This window comes from Mixophyes fleayi, chromosome 4, assembly GCF_038048845.1.
Source record: "Mixophyes fleayi isolate aMixFle1 chromosome 4, aMixFle1.hap1, whole genome shotgun sequence".
In the NCBI taxonomy this organism is placed as follows: Eukaryota; Metazoa; Chordata; class Amphibia; order Anura; family Limnodynastidae; genus Mixophyes; species Mixophyes fleayi.
This window is the reverse complement of record NC_134405.1, coordinates 13917104-13941092: the sequence shown is the minus strand read 5'-3', so window position 1 is coordinate 13941092 and position 23989 is coordinate 13917104. Positions and strand designations below refer to the sequence as shown.

Genomic DNA, 23989 nt, shown 5'->3' with positions numbered 1-23989 from the left:
TCAGCTGAGCCGACCAGGAATCAAAGAAGACAGGTAACTTCAGCAGCAAGTATAGCCCAGAGAGCAGGTAACGGACAAACGGAAGGTCAAGGTATACAACCAGATCCCAATGCAGCGTGAGTAACACGAAGAAACAGGCAATGAGTCCATAATCATGGGAGGTTAAAATAGAGCTCCAGGACCAATGAGATTCGGGAGGAGGTCCAGATCAAAGTAGCAAGGAACACCTGTGTGAAAGTAATGTCTCTGAAGCAGAAGCAAGCACAATCATGGTTCTTAAAGGGAAAGTCACAGCGCCGGCACCTAGCTATGGGACCGGCATGTGACACCACAATAGAAAAGATGTTGCCAAATAGTCTCTCCAGGAAATCCAATATGTGTAATTGGGAAACTCTGTGTCTCGTACTTTAAGGTAACCACAATAGGAGAGGATATTACTAAATTGTTGGAGAAACAAATCCCTTACTTCCGATGTGGTCAAAAGAATAACTGATGAATGCCAAATGCACAGCTGTGCTGACAATCGTAGCGCTCTTGTTATCGATCTGGATAAAACTTTTATGGGCAATGTACTCGATGAACTGATGAATAGGACACTGAGTGTCCTATAATGGAAGTTAGCACACTGCAAGATAAACCGCCCAGATTGCTGAAAGATAAGTCACTGGCAGACAATGTGACCGAATATCAGTCTTCGGAACGCTGAGTGTCCGGCTAGACTGCTTCCAATTCCGAATACACGGTTGATGTCAATCCAGTGTCCCAGTCCTCATTAGTATGAATGGTAGGGTATCATTCTTACAGAGAATGACAGCTATATGGAGTAAAGTCAATCCAATATCCTTATTTTATCCAAGTGTGTTTCCAAGGGCATGAATGCCTATTATACGAACGCGTTTCGTCAGAACACGGTGCTAACTTTTTCAAAGATGGTGAGCTAACACTTCTAATCCTTTTAAAGTTCTGTTGTAATCATGATTGGATAATGTTTTCCAATTGATTCAAAACTGGTGAACTTAATTAGGTTAAAAAAAATAAATATTTCAACACTTCACTTTATTTATGCAAAAATTTCAATAATATATAAATCAAAAGTCACATTACATTGAAAAACTTGAAAACTTATAATATAAATATTTTCAAGGCAATAATATCTATCTCAATTAATATACATAAACAATTCTCCATAATAAATATAATATATATTTAATATATTTATATATAAATATTAATAATTCACCATAAGTGAGGACACTAATAATATAAAGTTATTTCCAATATTTATCAGACATTATTTGTATTTGGTTACAGAAATGAAGTACAGTATTTTCCCCTTTGCAGATCATCCCTGTGAGTACTACAGGAAAATGTCCGCCGTCCTCCTACACTGAGGACAATTATCGTCATATATTATTTATGATTCACTATCCTCTATTGTTTCCTCTAGTTATCTAGCAGTAAGTTCGTAGCTTTGTCGGCTGTATGTAGATCATCTGCTGCTGGCGAGGTTATGAATGTAGAACCCCTGTCCCTATTACCACAGCTGCCCATTTACTTGTACTACAGATAGAATATCCGCTAATGGAAAATACTGTACTGTATATGGGAGGTGAAATACACAGGATTTATTGTACATAGGAGATTCTGTGTCTGACTGGGAACAATTTAATCACTAGCATTACATTGAGTTATATATTAGTATCCTCACTTCAGCTGAGCGGCGGCCATTTTGTTGTAGTCTCCCATACACTGCGATGTTTCGTCATATCCTTTACATGGCTATAGAAGGGGCGTGGTCACGTGCTTCAGGCGCCAATTTCTGAGGTAATGTTTTCTATCAATATTATATTATATTATTATTATATAGAGGAGAGGGGTCTGTACAGTGATATATGAGGAGGAATAAGACAGCTCCCAGCACATACTGTATATTATATCCATATTATATTATGTTATTATTATATAGAGGAGAGAGGTCTGTACAGTGATATATGAGGAGGAATAAGACAGCTCCCAGCACACACTGTATTATATCCATATTATATTATGTTATTATTATATAGAGGAGAGGGGTCTGTACAGTGATATATGAGGAGGAATAAGACAGATCCCAGCACACACTGTGTATTATATCCATATTATATTATGTTATTATTATATAGAGGAGAGGGGTCTGTACAGTGATATATGAGGAGGAATAAGACATCTCCCAGCACACACTGTATTATATCCATATTATATTATATTATTATTATATAGAGGAGAGGGGTCTGTACAGTGATATATGAGGAGGAATAAGACAGCTCCCAGCACACACTGTGTATTATATCCATATTATATTATGTTATTATTATATAGAGGAGAGGGGTCTGTACAGTGATATATGAGGAGGAATAAGACAGATCCCAGCACACACTATGTATTATATCCATATTATATTATGTTATTATTATATAGAGGGGAGGGGTCTGTACAGTGATATATGAGGAGGAATAAGACAGATCCCAGCACACACTGTGTATTATATACATATTATATTATGTTATTATTATATAGAGGAGAGGGGTCTGTACAGTGATATATGAGGAGGAATAAGACAGCTCCCAGCACACAGTATGTATTATATTCATATTATATTATGTTATTATTATATAGAGGAGAGGGGTCTGTACAGTGATATATGAGGAGGAATAGGACAGCTCCTAGCACACACTGTGTATTATATCTATATTATATTATTATATAGAGGAGAGGGGTCTGTACAGTGATATATGAGGAGGAATAAGATAGCACCCAGCACACACTGTGTATTATATCCATATATTATATAGAGAAGAGGGGTCTGTACAGTGATTATGAGGAGGAATAAGACAGCTCCCAGCACACACTATGTATTATATCCATATTATATTATGTTATTATTATATAGAGGAGAGGGGTCTGTACAGTGATATATGAGGAGGAATAGGACAGCTCCTAGCACACACTGTGTATTATATCCATATTATATTATATTATTATTATATAGAGGAGAGGGGTCTGTACAGTGATTATGAGGAGGAATAAGACAGCTCCCAGCACACACTATGTATTATATCCATATTATATTATGTTATTATTATATAGAGGAGAGGGGTCTGTACAGTGATATATGAGGAGGAATAGGACAGCTCCTAGCACACACTGTGTATTATATCTATATTATATTATTATATAGAGGAGAGGGGTCTGTACAGTGATATATGAGGAGGAATAAGATAGCACCCAGCACACACTGTGTATTATATCCATATATTATATAGAGAAGAGGGGTCTGTACAGTGATTATGAGGAGGAATAAGACAGCTCCCAGCACACACTGTGTATTATATGGAAGATTATTATTATTATTATATAGAGCAGAGGGGTCTGTACATTTTTGTTATAATGAGGAATAAGACCTCTTCCAACACACACTGTATTAGTAAAACATTGATGAGAAGTACCGACTCCATAACACTTGAGGAACGGACGCTGTGATTTACATCAGAGTAATGGAGCGTTACTGGACGGAAGTTATTGTGACAGGTTTTGAATGATTCAGTATCAATACAATCAGTACAATCCTTCTGCAATCTGCCACCACAGGTTACACACACACACAATTTTTCACTTTGCATTTCCTTTTTCCCTGCACAAGCTCCACAGAGGTCCTGTAAACACACAGAAGAGGAACTAAGTAACCTATACTAAGAATAATAGAGACTCCTTACTAAGGGGCGGGCTCTTGGTCCATAGTGCACTATCCAAATGACTGCTAAATCCTGCAGGATCCAACAGCAAGCAAAACACTGAACCTCATATATAATGGGCTGCAGCTGCTTACATACGGTTCCTACTCTCGACAGGTGAGCCTGCACAGAGAACATCGCTGTCAGCAGCCCGGCAGCATACTGCGCGCGTGCCCATGTCCCCTGGGCGTGCGTGTGTCCTCCGTGCACAACCACGGGGAGTCTCATAAGAATTTATCAGAGAACTCCCGTCCAACTGCCCGGCTGGAACTGCACACAGCAGTCCGCACAGAGGAAAAGCCAGAAACCTCAGCAGGTAAGCCCTCTCGAATAAAATAAAACAACAAAAACTCACTACACTACCTGTCCTACACACTGCTGAGACAGGAAGAAAAGACACTAACTTCTATAGGGGCCGGGTGGGACAAAATTCTTCCTGTCTACACAAGCTGATTAGGGATTAACCCATTGTAAGGGCTGCCATGGAGTAGGCAAAGGAAAAATATTTATAAAAACAATATGTGTGTGTCCAGTCTAGCTAACAAGCAGTTACCTATAATGAGTAAATCAGAAAACAACACTATTAAGTTTAGAGTACGAAAACAATAACATAGCCAACAGCAATTTCTGACAAGGACATTGCGGAGGCTGGAACATCTCGTGAAATACAGTCTGTTTCAAATGAAAAAAAACTGCCTCTAAACACCACTTATCAGGTGTAAACAGTGACTGGTTTCAAACATTTTATTGGCTTGTGGTAAAATATAATGGAATGATCTGTTCCATGTGTATAAAATACAGAAAGAGATCGCCCACAAACAAGGAAATGATTTGGGTACACACGACTTTGAAAAGAAAAGTTTAATTAACCATGAAGAAAGTAATTTCTACACTGATTCGTGTCCAAATATAATTAAAACATTTCAAGAAACTGGGTTAGGACAATTTGAACAATCGATTTCAATTTTTAAGTTTAACTTGCAGAGAGATACTTTTGTGGGAGCTTTAAGATCTATGTATTGTTTGGCAAAAACTGAACTACCACATACTACATTCTAGGAAATATTGCTTGAGCATTGCATGGCTATGGGTTGTACATACCTTGTGAAGTGAACAACATGACAACACAGCTAAAAGTTTAATAAAATAACTTTAATAACAACTGGACCTGTAAGAAGAAGAGAAGAATTAATATATAAAATGTTAATTTTGAGTTCAAATCGCTATAAGGCTAAACATTTCTCATTATTATTATTGGGAAGTATTACACTGCCCTGGCCCGGATACTTCTTAATACCACCCGGCTTCAACATTTTCTGGAGAGATTGCTGCCTCAGATCTCTAGTCCCTTGTGGGGAGAGCTAAATACCCCCACGAGAACACCCCATAAAAGCCTCCTACACATTATCTGTTTTGTGATATCTACTATTTCTAATTGTCTCTTCAACTTCTCTATCTATGCTAGGATTTGCTCTTGTGGGAACTATGGTGGGACTACAGATGAGAGATGACCTTACAAGGGTAGAGTGGGGATTATATGCACAGTATAGCGGCAGATAAGAGCAGAGGTGAAAGTGGATAGTCTGCATATAAATACAAGCTACACCCCCTCTCTCCATCTGTTATTGGTTGACTGTGGTGTACAATATATCTAGACTCGGCTGTCTTCTGGTTGTGATTCCACTTTTGATACATTTCTATTATATTAATATAGATTTTATGAAAAAATGCTAGTTTTTAATTGTAACAATTTAAATTACAAGGAATAACAACATATTTACAATTACTGTGTTCTTATTCTTAGGTTTATATTTGAGTTTATTCTCCCTTATTTGCAAAGCTGTTCAAGTGTAGTTAAAGAATAGGTGATCATCTACCTACTCTCTGGAGAGATGAGGTATTCTGGGAATGTTACAGTAAATATTGTATTTTTTGCACAATTAACCCATAAAAAAAAATCTAAATGGTCAATTTACCTTTTTATTGATATCTCTGTCCGTACACCGGTTTGCACAATAGTAACAAATAGATTTGGTGAGCGTGTGACACCCAGGAGCTATGCCTGTGTGTCAGTAGGATTGAGCAGGTCCCAGATCCCCATCACAGTGTCTCCACTGCACTCACAACAATGACCAGGAGATCATCATCATTTATTTATATAGTGCCAGCATATTCCGTAGCGCTGTACAGTTGGCAACAAACACAGTACTAAAACAATACTGGGTAATACTGACAGACAGAGAGGTGAGAGGGTCCTGCTCGCAAGCTTACAATCTGTTGGAAGATCCTGGAACTAACCAGCAAGTTCATCCAGCTGGTGACCGGAAAGGTGATTGTTGGGAGTAGTAATATACAGTAACACTAGGGGATTTGGATGATGATAATATCGGGCCTGATTCATTAAGGATCTTAAATGAAGAGGATCCTTATTTCAGTCTCCTGGACAAAACCATGTTACAATGCAAGGGGTGCAAATGAGTGTTCTGTTTTGCACATAAGTTAAATACTGACTGTTCTTTCATGTAACACACAAATACTTGATAGCTTATTTGTACACTGAAATTTAAAGTTGATATGTGTGTGTTACATGAAAAAACAGTCAGTATTTAACTTATGTGCAAAACAGAACACTCATTTGCACCCCTTGCCTTGTAACATGGTTTTGTCCAGGAGACTGAAATAAGGATCCTTTTCATTTAAGATCCTTAATGAATCAGGCCCATCATTGTGTGTTTGTCAGGTTCCTATAAGGTGTCAGGATATTACTGTCTATTTCTTCATGCAGGAGAATTTAGAAGGAAACGAGGACATGATGATGGAGAATGACCAGCTACTCACATCACTGGGTAAGGAGTGAATGTCATTTATTGTAAAGGACAGAGTAGTTTTGAGGGACACATAGAAAGACACATTATCTGATCATCTATAAACAATGTATTCAGTGTTATGATTCCTAGTGAATTCAGGATGCTGAAATAGCAATAGAAAAACCAAGTGTCTTTATTTAGGCAAAATATGTAAACAAGGATTCAGTTCATGGATTAGGCTGATTTCAGGTAGCAGAGTTAACAGGTATACTCCAATACACAAGTATGAGCAGGTGTGATGAATGACAAGAATAGTCCACAGAAGTAACAGGTTCCAAGCAATGATTTAAATGGCAAATGAAGTTCAAAATGTAGGAACAAGTAGATTAAGTTACCCAATTGCCAGGAGGCACGAGGCACCAGATTAGGGAGGCCGGGATCGGGATTCCAGTTAGCCAAAGACATTAGGAAGTCCAGGGAAGCAGGACTAGCTGAGTCCAGTCACCAGGCAGAGTTCAGGGTCACAAGCGATCAAGCATAATTCGGTAAACAGGGAGTGGTCAGGGCAAACAATCAGAGTCCGGTAATCAGGCAAAGGGTCACAACGAGAGATCAGACAGCAATGAAGCACACTGGAACAGGGTATAAACAGGAGACAATCAACAGCCAGGTATAAACGATGAACTGCACAGAACCCAGACTGAGGCAGGTATATGAAGCAGTGGATCAGGTGCTGGCACTAATCAGGAAAAGAGATTAACTCCTACAGGCAAGGTGTAAAGTTCAGGGGCAGAAAAGCAGCACCTCTGGTGGAATTGAGATACTGCTGCCATATACAAAGTATAGGCTTAGTCGTAACATTCAGTCACTGTGTGTCTTTTACAGATGGTTCCAGTAACAGAAGTACCCCAGAGAGATGTCCAAGTCATCTTTATTCACAGGATTGTACAAATGAAAATCACAGTATCCTGCAGGAGTATCAGGTAGATGGAATTGAGGGTCTCAAAGTGACTTTTCACTATATGAGCTGTAGAGCAGCTGTGAGGGTCTTATACTTATTGCTATTATGTTTAATCTCAATAAGTGAGAGTAGACATTATGAAAGTGTTATTTTTATTGTTTTTTGGGGGTTCTATAGGGTGATGTCCTGACGGATATTAAGATGGAAGATATAAAGGAAGAAGAAGAGAAGTGTGTGAGGGTTGATCAGCAGTGTAAGGAGGAGGAAATCCCTACAGATATCAGCACTGGTGAGTAATAAACACTTATTGCAGAAAAGAATTGCACATTCTTTTTGTTCAGTCACTACAAAGAAAGAGGATCTGCCCAGATGGGGAGTCAGAAACCATAAGCTACTTGTGACTGGATCACTTATAAATAAGTTATGGTATAAATTTATTTAAAGGAAATAGCACAGGGCGCTTATTTATATAATTCCCAATGCACTTATTTTTGATATTTGTGTATATTTTGATAAAGGAAATCTTTATTTCTGAGACCAGGGGAAAAAATTAGTTTTAACCTTGCTAGAGGCAATGCATTATTTCTGATGTATATATCTGATATAATAAGCCTTTGTTTAGAAAGTCTTTTGTATATCTTGTAAGGAAATGCCTTGATTGGGGTTTGCAACTTTTCTTGGTGAATGGGAATTCTTTTCTTTGTGATTCAATTATGGATCAGTGGGATGAGACACCTTTTGAGATTACCTATAATCCTCCCTATGTATTGCCACCTGTGAAATAATACATGTGTGAGAACTTCGGAATTTTTTATCCATGAGAGAACACGCCAGATGATGTGTGGATGCGATACAAAGAGAGGTTGTACCACCAGAATACACTGAGGAGTTTCATACTGTTGGAAAAATGCTGAGGGTACAGCTTAGTACACAAATTGTGGGGTTTGGTAACGTGCAACGGAGCACAAATCGTTTTTAGGGACTTCCTGGGCAGCGTGTAGTGGGTTCTGGGGTACACGGATATGTTGGCACTGTTTCAACAACAGGTAGTGTGCAATAAGTTACATGTGTATGTTGCCACTTGTTGAATAGCACGTAGCATATAATGGGGTATGTGACCTGAAGAAGGATGAAGGAATGTTCTTCCTGCACGGTGTATCAGGGTTTCTTATCCACTGGCATCACCTGCCACCAGACACTTACCGACTTGCGAATGCCCACTGCACAGTAGTTGTAGGAGAATTCAGCTGCCACCACTAGGCTTCTTTAACGGCACCTGGAACCGCTTACTTCTGGGTAGCTGGTATAGCTGCTGCAATGCCTCTTTGCTGTGGGCTGGCTGGTACCTCCAGACCACTTACTATGAATCAGGACTGCTGGGTAGCAGGCAAAGCATTGACACACAGATGCTCGGTTCAAAACAGGACAGCCAGGGAACGGATTAGGGTATAAGCTCTTATCTATTGGTCACAGGATACAGCAAGCAATAGGCGTCAGGCAGTATCTTCAATCTATGATGCTTATTTGCTCAAGGGGTCCTTCCAAGGACCATTACGCACTAGTTAGAGGTACTAGTGCTCATCCAGAAGTACAGATGATATAATACAGTTAAAATACAAAATACAGCTTTTCTACACTGTTTTTGACACACATGTTGGCAGGGGGTAACCCAGCCCCCTTCCCAGCTGGCACCACAAAGTCTGAGATATTACATCAGATATATAGCATCAGGATGTAATATATTCTCTAGTCTTGGATGTAACAAAATTCACATCAATCTGTGATTTCCTAAATTACTTGTTGGTTGCATTATTCATGAAGTTCATTAGTCTTTTTAACAAGACAGGATAAAAAGTAACGACCGCCTGCTTTGTATTCAGACTAAAAAAGCATTGGTCACTCACAGATGATAAAGGCTTAATTAGCATGGGATTTCCTTTCTTATAAAAACAAGTTTCTTCCAACATATGCCTACTGCATCAGAAATCAATACATTTCTAAAACAAAAATCAGTGCATTTGCAATGATATACATTGGTGCTCTGTGCCACTAATTGAAATAAATTTATACAATAAGTTATTTATAAGTGATCCAGCAACAGGGTGCACAGAGATGTTGGCACTGTTTAATCAGCATGTAAAGTGCAATAAGCAAATGGATACAACTTAATATATTGCTGTGACCCTGTAGAACAGAGATAGACAGTAAGTGCAGTGGTAGTGGAGTAGACATACACAGATCACAATGACTAGCTAGTAAGACTGGCACAACCAAATACACTGGCGTGGAGAAAGACCCCTACCTGACTTCAGTGCTCAGTGAGGACCCAGGTCGCGGTCCAGTGCATTTCCCTCCGTGATTGGTACGAAGGCGAGACAGAACTTCTTTGACATGATCTCGATGAGGAGTGATGTTCCGGGAAAAGACCAGGATATCATCAAGGTAGACAACTACAGATAGATACACAAGATCCCTGAAGATTTCATTGATGAATTCTTGAAAAAGCGCAGGGGCATTACAAAACCCAAAGGGCATCACAAGGTACTCATAATGCCCACCTCTCGTATTAAAAGCGGTTTTCCACTCGTCGCCTTGACGAATACGGATAAGATTATAGGCACCTCTAAGATCTAGTTTGGTGAAAATCTGAGCTCCACGAATCCGATCAAAAAGTTGTGATATGAGAGGTAACGGGTAACGGTTCTTCACCGTAATAGCATTGAACTTCCGGTAGTCAATACAGGGTCTAAGGGTTCCGTCTTTCTTTTGACAAAAAAGAACCTGGCACCTGTCGGTGAGGAAGACTTGCGGATAAAACCACGTTCAAGATTCTCAGCGACGTATTCAGACATGGCTTGAGTCTCTGGGAGAGATAGGGGAAAGACTCTGTCCCTAGAGATGCACTTGTTGGGTACGAGGTCAATGGGGCAATCCCAGGGTCGATGAGGAGGCAGGGACTCGGCTGCAGCTTTGCTGAATACAGCTATAAACTCGGCATAGACCTCAGGAAGAGCAGGTTGCGGAGTAGAGGCTAGACAAAAAATGGAGGACCTAGGAGGATGTACAGCAGTCAAACAATGTTGTTTGCAGATAGATCCCCACGAAATAACTTGGGCACGAGACCAATCGAACTGTGGATCGTGAGCTTTAAGCCTGGGAAGGCCCAAAATAACAGGATTGAGGAAGGATCAGGAAACTTATCCACTCTGAGTGAAGCGCTCCAACCACCAGCTGTAAGGGACTGGTAATGCGATCGATGGAACCGTTGATGATGCGATTACCATCAATTGCGGTCAATTCCAGAGGCTGTGGCAATGGAAGGATGGAGAGATGAAGCTTGGAAGCCAACTCAGCGAAAATAAAGTTCCCAGCGGAACCAGAGTCCACAAAAGCTTTCAATTGCTGGGGGCCATCTGTAGAAAATAGCGTAATGGGCATCAGAAATTCAGAATCTCTCAAGGAGTAGGGAGTGAGGAACTTGGATCCTAGGACGACCCCCATGTCATCGCCTAGGATTGGGCGTTTCCCGACCTCTTGGAGCATGAGTAGAGAAGGTGACCCGAGTCCCCACAATAAAGGCAGAGACGATTCTTGATGCGTCTGTTACGCTCCTCCTGGGAAAGACAAGAGCGGCCAATTTGCATAGGTTCCTCCAGAGGAAATGCTGGAGCTTGGAACGGGAGCGCCAGGCGAGGAAAAGGGTGCCGGGTCCGTTCACGTTCTTGAGTACGTACCCTTTGACGGATGTCCACCTTAACACACAAAGAGACCAAGTCGCCAAGATCAGACGGAAGCTCGCGGGAGGCCAGATCGTCCTTGATGCGGACGTTTAACCCCTGCCAAATGGTGGCTACCAGAGCCTTATTGTTCCAGCAGAGCTCTGAAGAAAGGATGCGAAACTGCACAGCATACTGCCCTGCAGTGACTGAACCTTGATGGAGAGCTAATAGGCCAGAAGCAGCAGAGGAAACACGGCCAGGCTCATCAAAAACCCTCCGAAAATTCTTAATAAAAGTGAAAGAATCTCGGAGTGTAGGATCATCCCGTTCCCAGAGGGAAGAAACCAAAGATAGGGCTTGACCAGAGGAGGGAAATTATATACACCACTTTGGTCCTCTCGGAGGCGAATTTTCCCGGGAAAAGTTCAAACTGAATACCGCACTGGTTAAGGAACCCACGACAATTCTTAGGATCACCATCATATTTCTCCGGTGGTGGGATACGTAGGTTTCTGGAACTGGCGGAGCTGGCAGTAGATGTTGTATCTGCGGAAGAAACCATTACTGCTAAGGCCGTCTTGCTTATTGGAATAGACTCCTGAAGGGTGTCTTAACAAGAAACAAACCCTTGTAGACATTGCAGGAGTTGTGCCTGATTGGAGTCTTGCTGATCCACCCTCTGGGCTAAGTGGAGCAGAAGGTCCCGAGCTGAGGGTTCGTCCTGTCCACTCATATGGCCAGAGTATACTGTCACGGAATTGCAGAGATGGCCGCTAACCGGTATTGGCACAATTGAACAGGGAGGTGCGGAGTCTAACATACTCCCAATATTCACCAGGGAGGTTTGGCTTAGCTGCAGAGGGTATGCAGGTCACGGTTCTCCAAGACAGTCACCGGTGTAGCGACAGTAGTAGACAGGCGTAGTCAGGCAATCCAGATCGGAGCCAACGGAGCGGTGCAGTACACAGGAAAGATCCAGAGAGAAGTCAGGTCAAGCCAAATAGTCAAACCAGCCGGGCAGCGAGGTACCAAAACGAAACACAGGAGAATAGTCACAGGAAGCCGAGTCAGAACCGAAGTACACAGGCTCAGAAGTACAGGAAACACTGGAGCAGGAGTGAACCAATACTCTGGCACTAGGCAGGTGTCAGAGGATGCTTTATATACCATTAGGTGCCTCCTGATTGGGTTAGGGAGATTTTGGCGATCAGACATGGAGACTGCTGACAGGAAGGCAGAGATAGCGTCACGCTGCTAGGCAACAGGACGCAGCTGCCGAGAAGGTGCAGGTGTCCATTTCCTGCACCAAGTGTCAGTGCGTAGACTGTGCCTGACAGTCCTATTGTCTCATTTCATTTCGGACACCTGATTTTTTTTAGAGAAGATTTCTAGATATCAGTTAATTTTCTTGTGATTCCAGTGTGAGGCTGCTCTTTCTTTGTTTAACTCATGTTTATATAGAAGTTATATTACAGATGGCTACCTTGACCGTGACCATATAAGGTAATAATAAAAATGTATGATTTGCTTAGCACAGCATAGCCAGCAATGGTTACATCATTCAAGGAGAAACAATAGTATACATTGAGGTTATATAGCCACATATAAAGCACATGTCTGTTTAAGCCTGACAATATTCAGTAGTGGAGGTTAGTGGCAAGACCTGAGAGAGGAGTTATGTCATCTCTAGCCTGAGACTGGACCCAGCCGGGTTCTGTTAAGGATTCTAATTTGGAATCCCAGCAATCAGTGGTCTGCTGAGTGTTGGAGGCTGCCAGTGATGTCTAAGACTGCTGGTACTGACAACCTGAATGTCTGATCCTCAGTGTGTACATACTAACACTGCAATACTAAAGCAAAATAAAAACTCTGCATGTTCCTTTGGCTGGGTCTGTGCAATGTGCATAGTAATGTGGTTGTGTTATCTTGTAAGTCAATGTTTTATCTGTTCAAAAAGACTCATATATGTTGTTTTAGTACAGTTATAATCATAATGAAGTATTTATTTATTTGCAAATTTAAATTAAACAACTGAACATCTTGAACTGACAAATAGTATGAACATTCTGGGGAATATAATGTGCTCCTCATGTAATGACAAGATATCCATCTCTATACATATTTTTCCAGCAGATGGATGCAGAAGCAGGAGTACCTCGGAGGGACATCTCATTTTGTCTCCAGATTGTAAAACAGAAGATCACATCATACAAGATTCTCCAGGAGAAAACGGCATTAATCAAAATATACATCCAGTACTTTACAATGCGGATATATCATCTGATCCCTCTAATAATGACGAATGTTCTCCAGATAACTCTGATATTGCTGCACATAGTACAGCTCCTATAGGTGATGAAATATGTTTCTCTTCTGATTGTGGCACATTTTTTATACATCAGTCAAACTGTGTTAGACATCAGAGACCTCATACAGGTGAAAAAACCTTTTCATGTTCTGAGTGTGACAAATGTTTTTCAAATAAGTCAAAAATAAGAATTCACACAGGTAAGAAACCATTCTCATGTGCAGAGTGTGGAAAATGTTTTAAATGCAAATCACTTCTTATTACACACCTGAGAATTCACACTGGTGAGAAACCATTTTCATGTGCAGAGTGCGGGAAACGTTTTATACAAAAATCAAATCTTGTTGTTCATGAGAGAATTCACACAGGTGAGAAACAATTTCCATGTTCTGTGTGTGGGAAGTGTTTTGCACATAAATTAACTCTTGTTGCGCATGAGAAAATTCACACAGGTGAGAAACCATTTCCATGTTCTGAGTGTGGGGAATGTTTTAGACGCAGGTCATCTCTTGTGGCACATCAGAGTATTCACACAGGTGAAAAACCATTTTCTTGTGCAGAGTGTGGAAAATGTTTTACACGCAAATCACTTCTTATTAGACATCAGAGCATTCACACTGGTGAGAAACCATTTTCATGTGCAGAGTGTGGGAAATATTTTATACAAAAATCAAATCTTGTTGCTCATGAGAGAATTCACACAGGCGAGAAACCATTTCCATGTTCTGAGTGTGGGAAATGTTTTGCACATAAATTTACTCTTGTTGCGCATGAGAGAATTCACACAGGTGAGAAACCATTTCCATGTTCTGAGTGTGGGAAATGTTTTGCACATAAATTAACTCTTGTTGCGCATGAGAGAATTCACACAGGTGAAAAACCATTTCCATGTTCTGAGTGTGGTAAATGTTTTACACGCAGGTCATCTCTTGTGGCACATCAGAGTATTCACACAGGTGAGAAACAATTTCCATGTTCTGTGTGTGGGAAGTGTTTTGCACATAAATTAACTCTTGTTGTGCATGAGAAAATTCACACAGGTGAGGGACCATTTCCATGTTCTGAGTGTGGAGAATGTTTTACACATAAATCATATCTTGTGACACATCAGAGAAATCACACAGGAGAGAAACCATTTTCTTGTGCAGAGTGTGGGAAATGTTTCTCAAAAAAATCACAATGTACCACTCATCAGAGAGTTCACACAGGTGAGAAACCATTTCCATGTTCTGAGTGTGGGAAATGTTTTACACATAAAATATCTCTTGTGACACATCAGAGAAATCACACAGGTGAGAAACCATTTTCATGTTCTGAGTGTGGGGATCGTTTTACATCTAAAATATCTCTTGTGACACACCAGAGAAGTCACACAGGTGAGAAACCATTTCCATGTTCTGAGTGTGTGAAATGTTTTACACGCAAATCAAATCTTGTTATACATCAGAGCACTCACACTGGTGAGAAACCATTTTCATGTGCAGAGTGTGGGAAATGTTTTTCAAATAAATCGCAACGTACTACTCATCTGAGAACTCACATTGGTGAGAAACAATGTTCATGTTCTGAGTGTGGGAAATGTTTTACACAAAAATCACATCTTGTTAGACATCTGAAAAGTCATACAAGTGAACAGTGATTTTCATGAGCTAATATACTTGCAAAAATACTCTTAAATATCTTTAAAAGTGTTAAAGTAATTATAAGCTTAGAAGTTATTTTGATATCTGAAATCAATAACTTATGATATAAGTGTGTTATTGCATAGCTATTAAAATAAATACACTGTATTATAAGGCGTTTGTATCAGAAATAAATTTAAATGTATATGTATCAACTTGTATTAGACTTAAGGATGTTACTACATAAAATTAAGCTGACATTCATGGCTTCAACAATTTGTTATCAAGATTGCGGGTTCTAACTATTATGCTGAGTTGTAATCTTAGAGTAGCAAGGATGACTGCTTTAACTATCTCTGTATAGACATTCTTATATGGGCAAAGGAAAAGAGCTTTCATTATGCTAATACTCTAATGAAGGAAGACGTCCCATTTGAATTGGAAAAGGAATCAACTAATGGAGATCGAGCTTTGTTATGTAACAAATGCCTCTTCCAATTCTCATAGTCCACGTTTTCCTTTAAGAGACAATATCTTATGTTTTCTAAGAAATAGAGATGTACGTGTTCTAATATCATGAATATGTAATTAGCTATGTAATCCATTAATATCCAGTGTGAAGAATGGAGTGTTAAGGTTTTGGACTGAAGCCAGCAGAGATGTATGCTCTCATATTGTAAGATGGCTGTTTTGCTTGCTGTTATTATATATTTTCTATTTTGAAGTAAACATTCATTACTTCAGACTTCTTTTTTGGACATTCAGTTATTTCAACCATACAAAAAAGTCATTAAATTTAGTAATGTAAATGAAAAAAACAGGCATGAATACATTTACAGAGTGTATGTTTAAAAGTATATTGAGTTATGTAGGACAATTTAAAGTGTCAGTCACACAGTATATTAACATTTTCTAATTTAATTGTCATTCACATATATAGGTGAAATATGTGCAACCAACATAAGACTGGAAAAGATCCCTCACGTGTGGAACTTACTGCAGTTTATGCCATTATATATCCTAAGTAACGTAATCATGGCAATGGGCTGGAGATATAATGTGGGATCTGGGGAACTGTTGCATTATGTTTGATCGTACTCTAACTCAGGGGTCGGCAACCTTTTTCTATCAGTGCGCGGGCAACAATCTCTTCAAGCCTAGGAGTGCCAGTTGTACACACAAACATATATATATATATATATATATATATATAATGAGGGAGAAGTTGCTCTTGGAGGATGTTTTGGTACCGGTCTTTATTCATGACTGTGTTCTTAGGCAAAATTGTGAGCGAACACACTCCCTTGGCTGAGAAGCAACCCCACACATGAATGGTCTCAGGATGGTTTTCACGTAGTATATCAGGTTCTGGGCGCTAGAGGTAAAGCATGTGTGGCAAAAAGGAGAGGTAATGTTATTTATTTAACATAATGTAAAAAATGGATGCTCCGGCCGGAGCCAATGTTGATATAACAAAGACAATATGTTGACAATATAAGATCAAACAAGTATATACATATATGGACAGATGGTGAAATAAGATCAGTCCGTGCACATAAATGTCCACTGGGTTTGTAAAGCCCGTGTTACAGATTGTCCAATTTGTCGATAGACAGATGCCCTTTCAGCCCTGTTGAAAGAGATGATGTATCTTTCATCTCTATCATCTCTGATACATCATCTCTTTCAACAACTTGTTTGATCTTATATTGTCTTTGTTATATCAACATTGGCTCCGGCCGGAGCATCCATTTTTTTTACATTATGTTAAATAAATAACATTACCTCTCCTTTTTGCCACACATGCTTTACCTCTAGCGCCCAGAACCTGATATACTACGTATCAACCCTTTTTGGGAGGGTAGGGATTCCCTCCTGTCCATTTGCAGGTTCTAATCTTTGGCTGCTTTATACATATTAAGATAGCGCAACCCACCCTCTTGTTCATCTCAGGATGGTTTTCTGTTGGCATGACACAGGACTGACGGTAGCGCTCACCTTTCCTTCTCCAGACAGTTGTTTTTCCAGATGCCTAAAACAATCTGAAAGGAGATTCATCAGAGAAAATGACTTTACCCCAGTGCTAAGCAGTCCAATCCCTGTACCTTTTGCAGAATATCTTTCTGTCCCTGATGTTTTATCCTGGAGAGAAGTGGCTTTTTTGCTGGCCTTCTTGACACCAGGCCATCCTCCAAAAGAATTTGCCTCACTGTGCGTGCAGATGCACTCACACCTGCCTGCTGCCATTCCTGAGCAAGCTCTGCACTGGTGGTGATAACTGCATGTGTTTTCTTGCAGGTAACCATGGTTAGCAGAGGATTTCAAGCACCACTCTCCTTTTAAAGCTTCCAGTCTGTTATTCTAAATCAGCATGACAGCGTGATCTTCAGCCTTGTCCTCGTTAACACTCTCACCTGTGTTAACGAGAAAATCACTGACCTGATGCCAGCTGGTCCTTTTGTGGCAGGGCTGAAATGCAGTGGAAATTTTGTTTTTGGGATAAAGTTTTGTCAAAGATATTTTTGGATAAAGTCAATTTTTGTACCATAAAAATATATACATTGTTTTAGCTTATTTTAGTACATCATTTATATTTGATGTAGTTTTATTATGTCTATTGGATCCTTGCGTGTGAGCTGATGAGAGCAGGAATGAAGGAGTTAATTCAAACAGCAGATGTTTCTAATCAGAGTTGGTGAACAAAGAATTTGCAAGATTTTCTCTAAAATTTCCACTGTATCCAGGAGAGCCTAAAGGAGCAGGACACACCTATATGCCGTCTCAGCCAATTGTAATATGACATTTGTAAATTGTAATACAACTACTTTTGTTACTAGAAAAAGAACTGTCTGGTCTGTAGACGGGCAGAATTTCAGAGATTGAAATATGGACTGATAATATTATCACAGCGCAAGCTTTTATTTTGTAAATAAACAATTATATCATTTGTTTATTCTTAAAGTTTCTTTTACTGAAGAAATTCAATTATTTAACAGTTCATTGTCATGGCAAAGAGGGACTTTTAAATTAATTACAATTCATCTGATCACTCTTCATAACATTCTGGAAATTGCCATAAAAAAAACAGGCAGTAGACTTTGTGAAAAATAATATTTGTGTCATTCTCAAAAATTTTGCCCATGACTGTAGGAGATTTTGGAGAATCTGAGACCTGCGGTACAGCTAGGGGAAATAAGTTTCTGAGCACGTTAAAAGACCACATGTCCCAATTAGTAGAGGAACCAACTAGGTGCCGGACTATACTGGACTTAGTAATAACGAATAAGGTAGACGTAATATCAAATATTCAAGTAAGGGAACACTTGGGAAACAGTGATCATAATATGTTCTCATTTGAAATTAGTTTCCAGAAGCAACTGTATAAGGGATCAACTAGGACTTTAAACTTTAGAAAGGCAAATGTTAATATGCTAAAGAAGTCTATAAAGTGCGTAGCCTGGGGCAAAGTTTTTGAAGGAAAATAAACGGAAGAAAAGTCGTCTGTCTTTAAAATGTTGTTGGAAACATACACGCATAAGTTCATTCCTATGGGAAATAAATTAAATATAAGAGATATAATTACTATGTACAAATACATTAAGGGATAATACAGAGAACTTTAATGGGAACTTTTTACCCCAAGGACTATACACAGGACACGCGGTCACCCCCTAAGGTTAGAGGAGAGGAAGTTTCACAACCAGCAAAGGAAGGGGTTCTTTACAGTAAGAGCAGTCAAGATATGGAATTCACTGCCAGGGAAGGTTGTGGTGGCAGATTTAATTGATATTAGACAAATATTTAGCAAAAAATTATCCAGGAATATGACCGTTAATTAAAATGAAGGATAGTAGTGGATATAGGGAAGAAATAGGACTGCAATATTGAGTCTGGAGGGATTTTTCCCAATTGAAACATATTGGTGGTTGCTTAATCTGGATCAATTTCAAATATAAGTTAGGGATCGCAGGAGATCCAAAATAGGTTGAACTTTATGAACTGATATCTTTTTTTCAACCTCATCAATTATGTAACATATAAAGATCAATAGTTGAATATATACTGATCAGCCACAACATTAAAATCACCTGCCTAATATTGTGTAGGTCAACCTTGTATCTCCAAAACAGCTCTGACCCATCGAGGCATGGACGCCACAAGACCTCTGAAGGTGTCCTGTTGTATCTGGCACCAAGACATTAGCAGCAGATCCGTTAAGTTCAGTAAGTTGCGTGGTGGGCTACCATGGCTTGTACTTGTTTTTCCAGCACATCCCATAGATGCTCAATCGAATTGAGATCATCTGGCCATCCACATGATGTAAAAGAAAACATGAGATCATCAGACCAGGCCACCTTCATCCATTGCTCCATGGTCCAGTTCTGGCATTCACGTTGCCATTGAAGGCACTTTCGGTGGTGGACAGTGATCAGCATGGGAACTCTGACCGCTCTGTGGCTACGCAGCAAGCTGCAATGCACTGTGTGGTCTGACACCTTTATATAATAGCCATTATTAACTTTTCAGCAATTTTTGTTACAGTAGTTCTTCTATGGGACTGGACTAAACGGACTAGCTTCTCTCCACACGTGCATCGAAGAGCCTTGGATGCACGTGACCCTCTCAGCAATTGTCCTTCCTTGGACCACTTTTGGTAGATACTAACCACTGCATACCGGGAACACCCCACAAAACCTGCCCTTTTGGAGATGCTCTGATACAGTCTCCTAGCCATCATAATTTGGCCTTTGTCAAAGTCGCTCAGATCCTTACACTTGGCCATTTTTCCTTCTAACACATTGTGAAAACCCACGCTGTAGACTCGACCATATAAGATTTAAAAACATTTGCATTCCATTGCCTCTTTCTGCCTACTGAACTATTCTCATTGGACTCTATTAGTTTATTGTACTTTTGTTCACATGCGTTTGCTAAAATATGCGATTATATTTCCTGCATATTTTAGGTTATTGATTGTGTTATACGGGTTTATTCTTAAATGTCGCCAGGTAGAAGAGTTAATCAAAGATAAGACAAGGACAAGGGGTCTGGGCTAAACAAGGAGATTAAATAAACTCTATATCATCCACTCTTGTCCTTTAGTCAACAAGGACATGGCATGATAGTACTTTGACCCAGACTACTGCCACCAATCGCCAGCCCTAATACACTCCCCTATTAGCTTCATGACCGTGGTAATAATCAGTGTTATATAAACTGAGTTTTTGGGTTCTGTGAGGGTATCTTATGAACTACACTTCCGTCACATGCCTAAGCTGTGCTTCTAGGGAATTACTCAGCCTGTTTTGCCATCTGTTGAATAAACCACAGTTTGGTTGCAACAATTCTCCTAAGTGATTTTTAAACGAACCCACTCAGACATACCGTCCCCGGACACATCGAGTGCAAGAACTGACTGTTCACTTGCTGTCTAATATATCCCACCCCTTGACAGGTGACATTGCAACAAGATAATGTTATTCACTTGTCAGTGGTTTTAATGTTTCGGCTGATCGGTGTAGTCCCAAATAACATGTGTAAACAAAGTCAACTTTAAAGAGCCATAGAAAAAGGATCAAGGATGTCAAAAGACAAAGGGAAAAACTAATAATCAAAGAAAGGAGTGAGGGTAAGGGAGTAGTGAGGACGGAAAGAGGACTTGAAAAGGTAGTTGGGTAGGAGATTTCCTATGGGGAAGGTGGAGAGGTATGCTCTCAAACCATGGGAAAAACTCAGGACCAGCTTATTAGGTTTAAATTGGTAGTGTAGGGGGAGGTGTCAATCTAACATTCTCTTGGATCACTGAGGCTTCATCCTTAACATGTGGCTTTTGTAACAATCAGATTTCATGTCCATTCATTGCAGCCATATGGCACAAAATTCTGAGTGTTTGTTATTTGCTGATGGTATTATGTCTTCTATGGCAAATAGTTGATTCTTGTATACCAGTCTTTTAGTGAAGTTGGAGAGGAGGATTTCCAGTGGTTAGGTCAGTGCCCTGTTGAATTTATTTAGGTGTAATATAGACTTTATAGTTGTGGACAGGGATTTTGGTCATCATCAGAAGCAAGAAAACCGGATCCCCCAGAACCTCACACTTCAAAATTTATATGAATTACTTCTGACCAGAAAGGTGATTTTTTTTTTTAGGCATTTCCACCTGACTTTCCTTAACTAAGACACCTGTTGAGATTACATCCATGCTTAGGAAAATGTTCCATCTATCTTTGTCCCTTATAATTACATTCAAGACCCTTTCCCATGTTTTTGTGTAATGAGGTGAAGAACTGACTTAGGTTTTTGTAATCGCTTATATACTGTTGACAGTCTGAGAGGGGTTTTGGGGTGCTACACATAACTTCTCAAAGAGAGTGAATGCTCTTTTAGCTGGGTAGATAATATTGAACTTGAAAGTATCTCCAGAATTCTGAATGTTCCATTTCCCATTTAGCTTGTAGGTCTGAAAACTGACACAGACACCAGCTTACTGACCGTAAAGATTCTGCCTCAGTCATTAATGATTAATCCCCAGGGGAAAAACTGAGTTCTCCAAGAAAAAAATTAATGGGGAGCTATGGGATGAAACTTATTGTAAGGATCTCACTTTTTTTCCAGCAGGTTATGGTGGGAGCTATTGTTGCATGAGGGAATAAGGATATATGTGGTAACCAAGGTGCTTTTTCTGAAGTGGACTGTAAGCATTGTTTCTCTACTGAAACCAATTGCTGCGTGTGTCTCGAATTGCTCCACTCCTGAATTCTGTTTAGTATTTTAGCATGGTAGTAAGTTATCAGGTAGTAACTTAGTCAACACCCCCTGGGTGCTTTTGACCTAAATAGGATATCCTGTTTAACATTGGCTGAGTGAGAATTGTATAAGGTAAAAACTTGTGGAAGACTATAGGACCTATTTCCATGGGTCTTAACAAGCCAGTTATATATCCCAATACACTTGTTGAAGGCCTTTTTATCACCAGTAGAGGAAAGAATTGTTTGGCTATTGCTCTGGGTAGTGAGGTGTACCAGATGAATCACCTTAGTTGTCTTGACTCTGGCTTCACGCCATAGAATGAACCCCACCTGGTCTCCGTGTATTATCTGAGGGAGCACAGTTATAAGGAGATTAGCGATTAACTTGGCATAAATTCTTACATTGATGTTTGGAAGCAAGATTGGCCTATAGCTCGGACACAAGGAATGATTCTTTCCCTATTTTTGTAAAACTGTTATATGGGCCTCTAGTAATTGTTTCAAGAATTTTGTTTTCTCTGAGATTAAATGTCTGTAAAAGAGGAGCTAGGCTGTCTCTATCTGGCCCAGGTTTTTGTCTGAGGGGGATGAAGCTACTGTTTGCTCAACGTCTTGTAATGTGAAAGATTGCTCTAATAAATCTTTGTCCCTATCGGAGAGCCATGGAAAGTCAATCAATTGTAAGTAGTTGACGATCTCATCCTGTAAACACCCCAACCCATCCTGTGTTGAGGATTTTTTGATGTTATAAAGTTTGGAGTAGTATAATAGAAACTTCTTAGCTCTACCATCCGGTTCAGAACGTTTCCTGCCCATCCTATCCTTAATCGAGTGGATAAATGAGGATATGATCCTTTGTGAACTGAAAGCTCTATCCAGCATTCTACCTGTCTTATACCCCATTTGAAGAAGCGCTGCTAAATAGTATGTTAGTATTCAATAGTTTATTCAAGGCCGTATTTTCCGCCACCAATTTAAAATATATGGAGAACTTGTGGCCAGATTCCAATTGTTTTATCGCTTGAAGAAGTGCATCCCTGTGTACCTCCCCTTTTCTTGAGGAAGGACACCAACAGAATGCATAGAAGAAATATCTTGCCTTACTATTGTTTTACCACTTTGATTTTTTTATAGCCACAGTCATACCTCAACACCATCCGGGCTTTTATACTACCTAGGCATAGGGACTATCATGGCCCCTGCACTATCCTGGACATTGCCCAAATAGGCCCCTGTACCATCATGACCCAATCTAGGCCTCTCTACATCACAACCTCAGTACCTTGCAGACCTCTGCACCATAGTGAACCCCACTATGCTTATTGTATCATTTTCTTCCTTTGTATCTCCCTACCCCCTCCCTTTAGAATGTAAGCTCTCATGGTCAGGGCTCTATATCTGTTATCTCATGTCTGCTCACTCTCCGTCCTCCTTTGTCCCTGTTTTGTCTTATGCTGAATTGTTTTTTCAGGCTTGTGACTGAATCACTGATAAATAACTTATTTGTGGCTGGATCATGTGGAAATAATTTATTGTAGAAATGTATTTCAATCAGAGGTGCAGGCACCAATGTGTAATTTGAAATGCACTTATCGTGTTACATTGGGATGTGTTTTATATGGAAGTGTCATTGTTTGGGTTTGTACTGTTGCTAAAGGAAATCTACAATTATGCATATGTGGGGAGGGAGTCTGATAGCAGGAAAAGCTAACTAATTTTTTTGATGAAGTGTCAGACGCTTGCTCTGGCCAAAGGCCCAGTAGGGGGTCGTTACTGTGTGCCCTTTTGTCCAGAGTGTTCAAATCTTTCTGAACATTGTTAACAGCAGGTGATGCAGGAAATCACAGTGTTATAGGATACCACAGATAAGATAATATTGTTATCTTTGAATTGCATGTAAATCCATGCTTGGATAAACAAATTGCATCTTGGTTCTAAAAATAACTCAAACCTCAAGGGGACTGGCTTATCCAGTGAGGCTATGCTCAAATATGTATAAAAACAGCACTGTTTTGTATTAAAAGTTGTTCTTCTGATTTCATCTGACCTTAGC

At 39.8% G+C, this 23989-nt stretch overlaps 1 protein-coding gene across 1 annotated transcript in view; it reads left to right on the top strand.

The window, feature by feature from the left end:
- The window catches only part of LOC142151063 (uncharacterized), a 47742-nt gene extending 32529 nt beyond the window's left edge, over positions 1-15213 (top strand). The window contains 1 exon segment of the mRNA XM_075206359.1: positions 13694-15213. Within this exon segment, the coding sequence (XP_075062460.1) occupies positions 13694-15213 (1520 nt within the window).
- The last annotated feature ends 8776 nt before the right edge of the window (positions 15214-23989 follow it).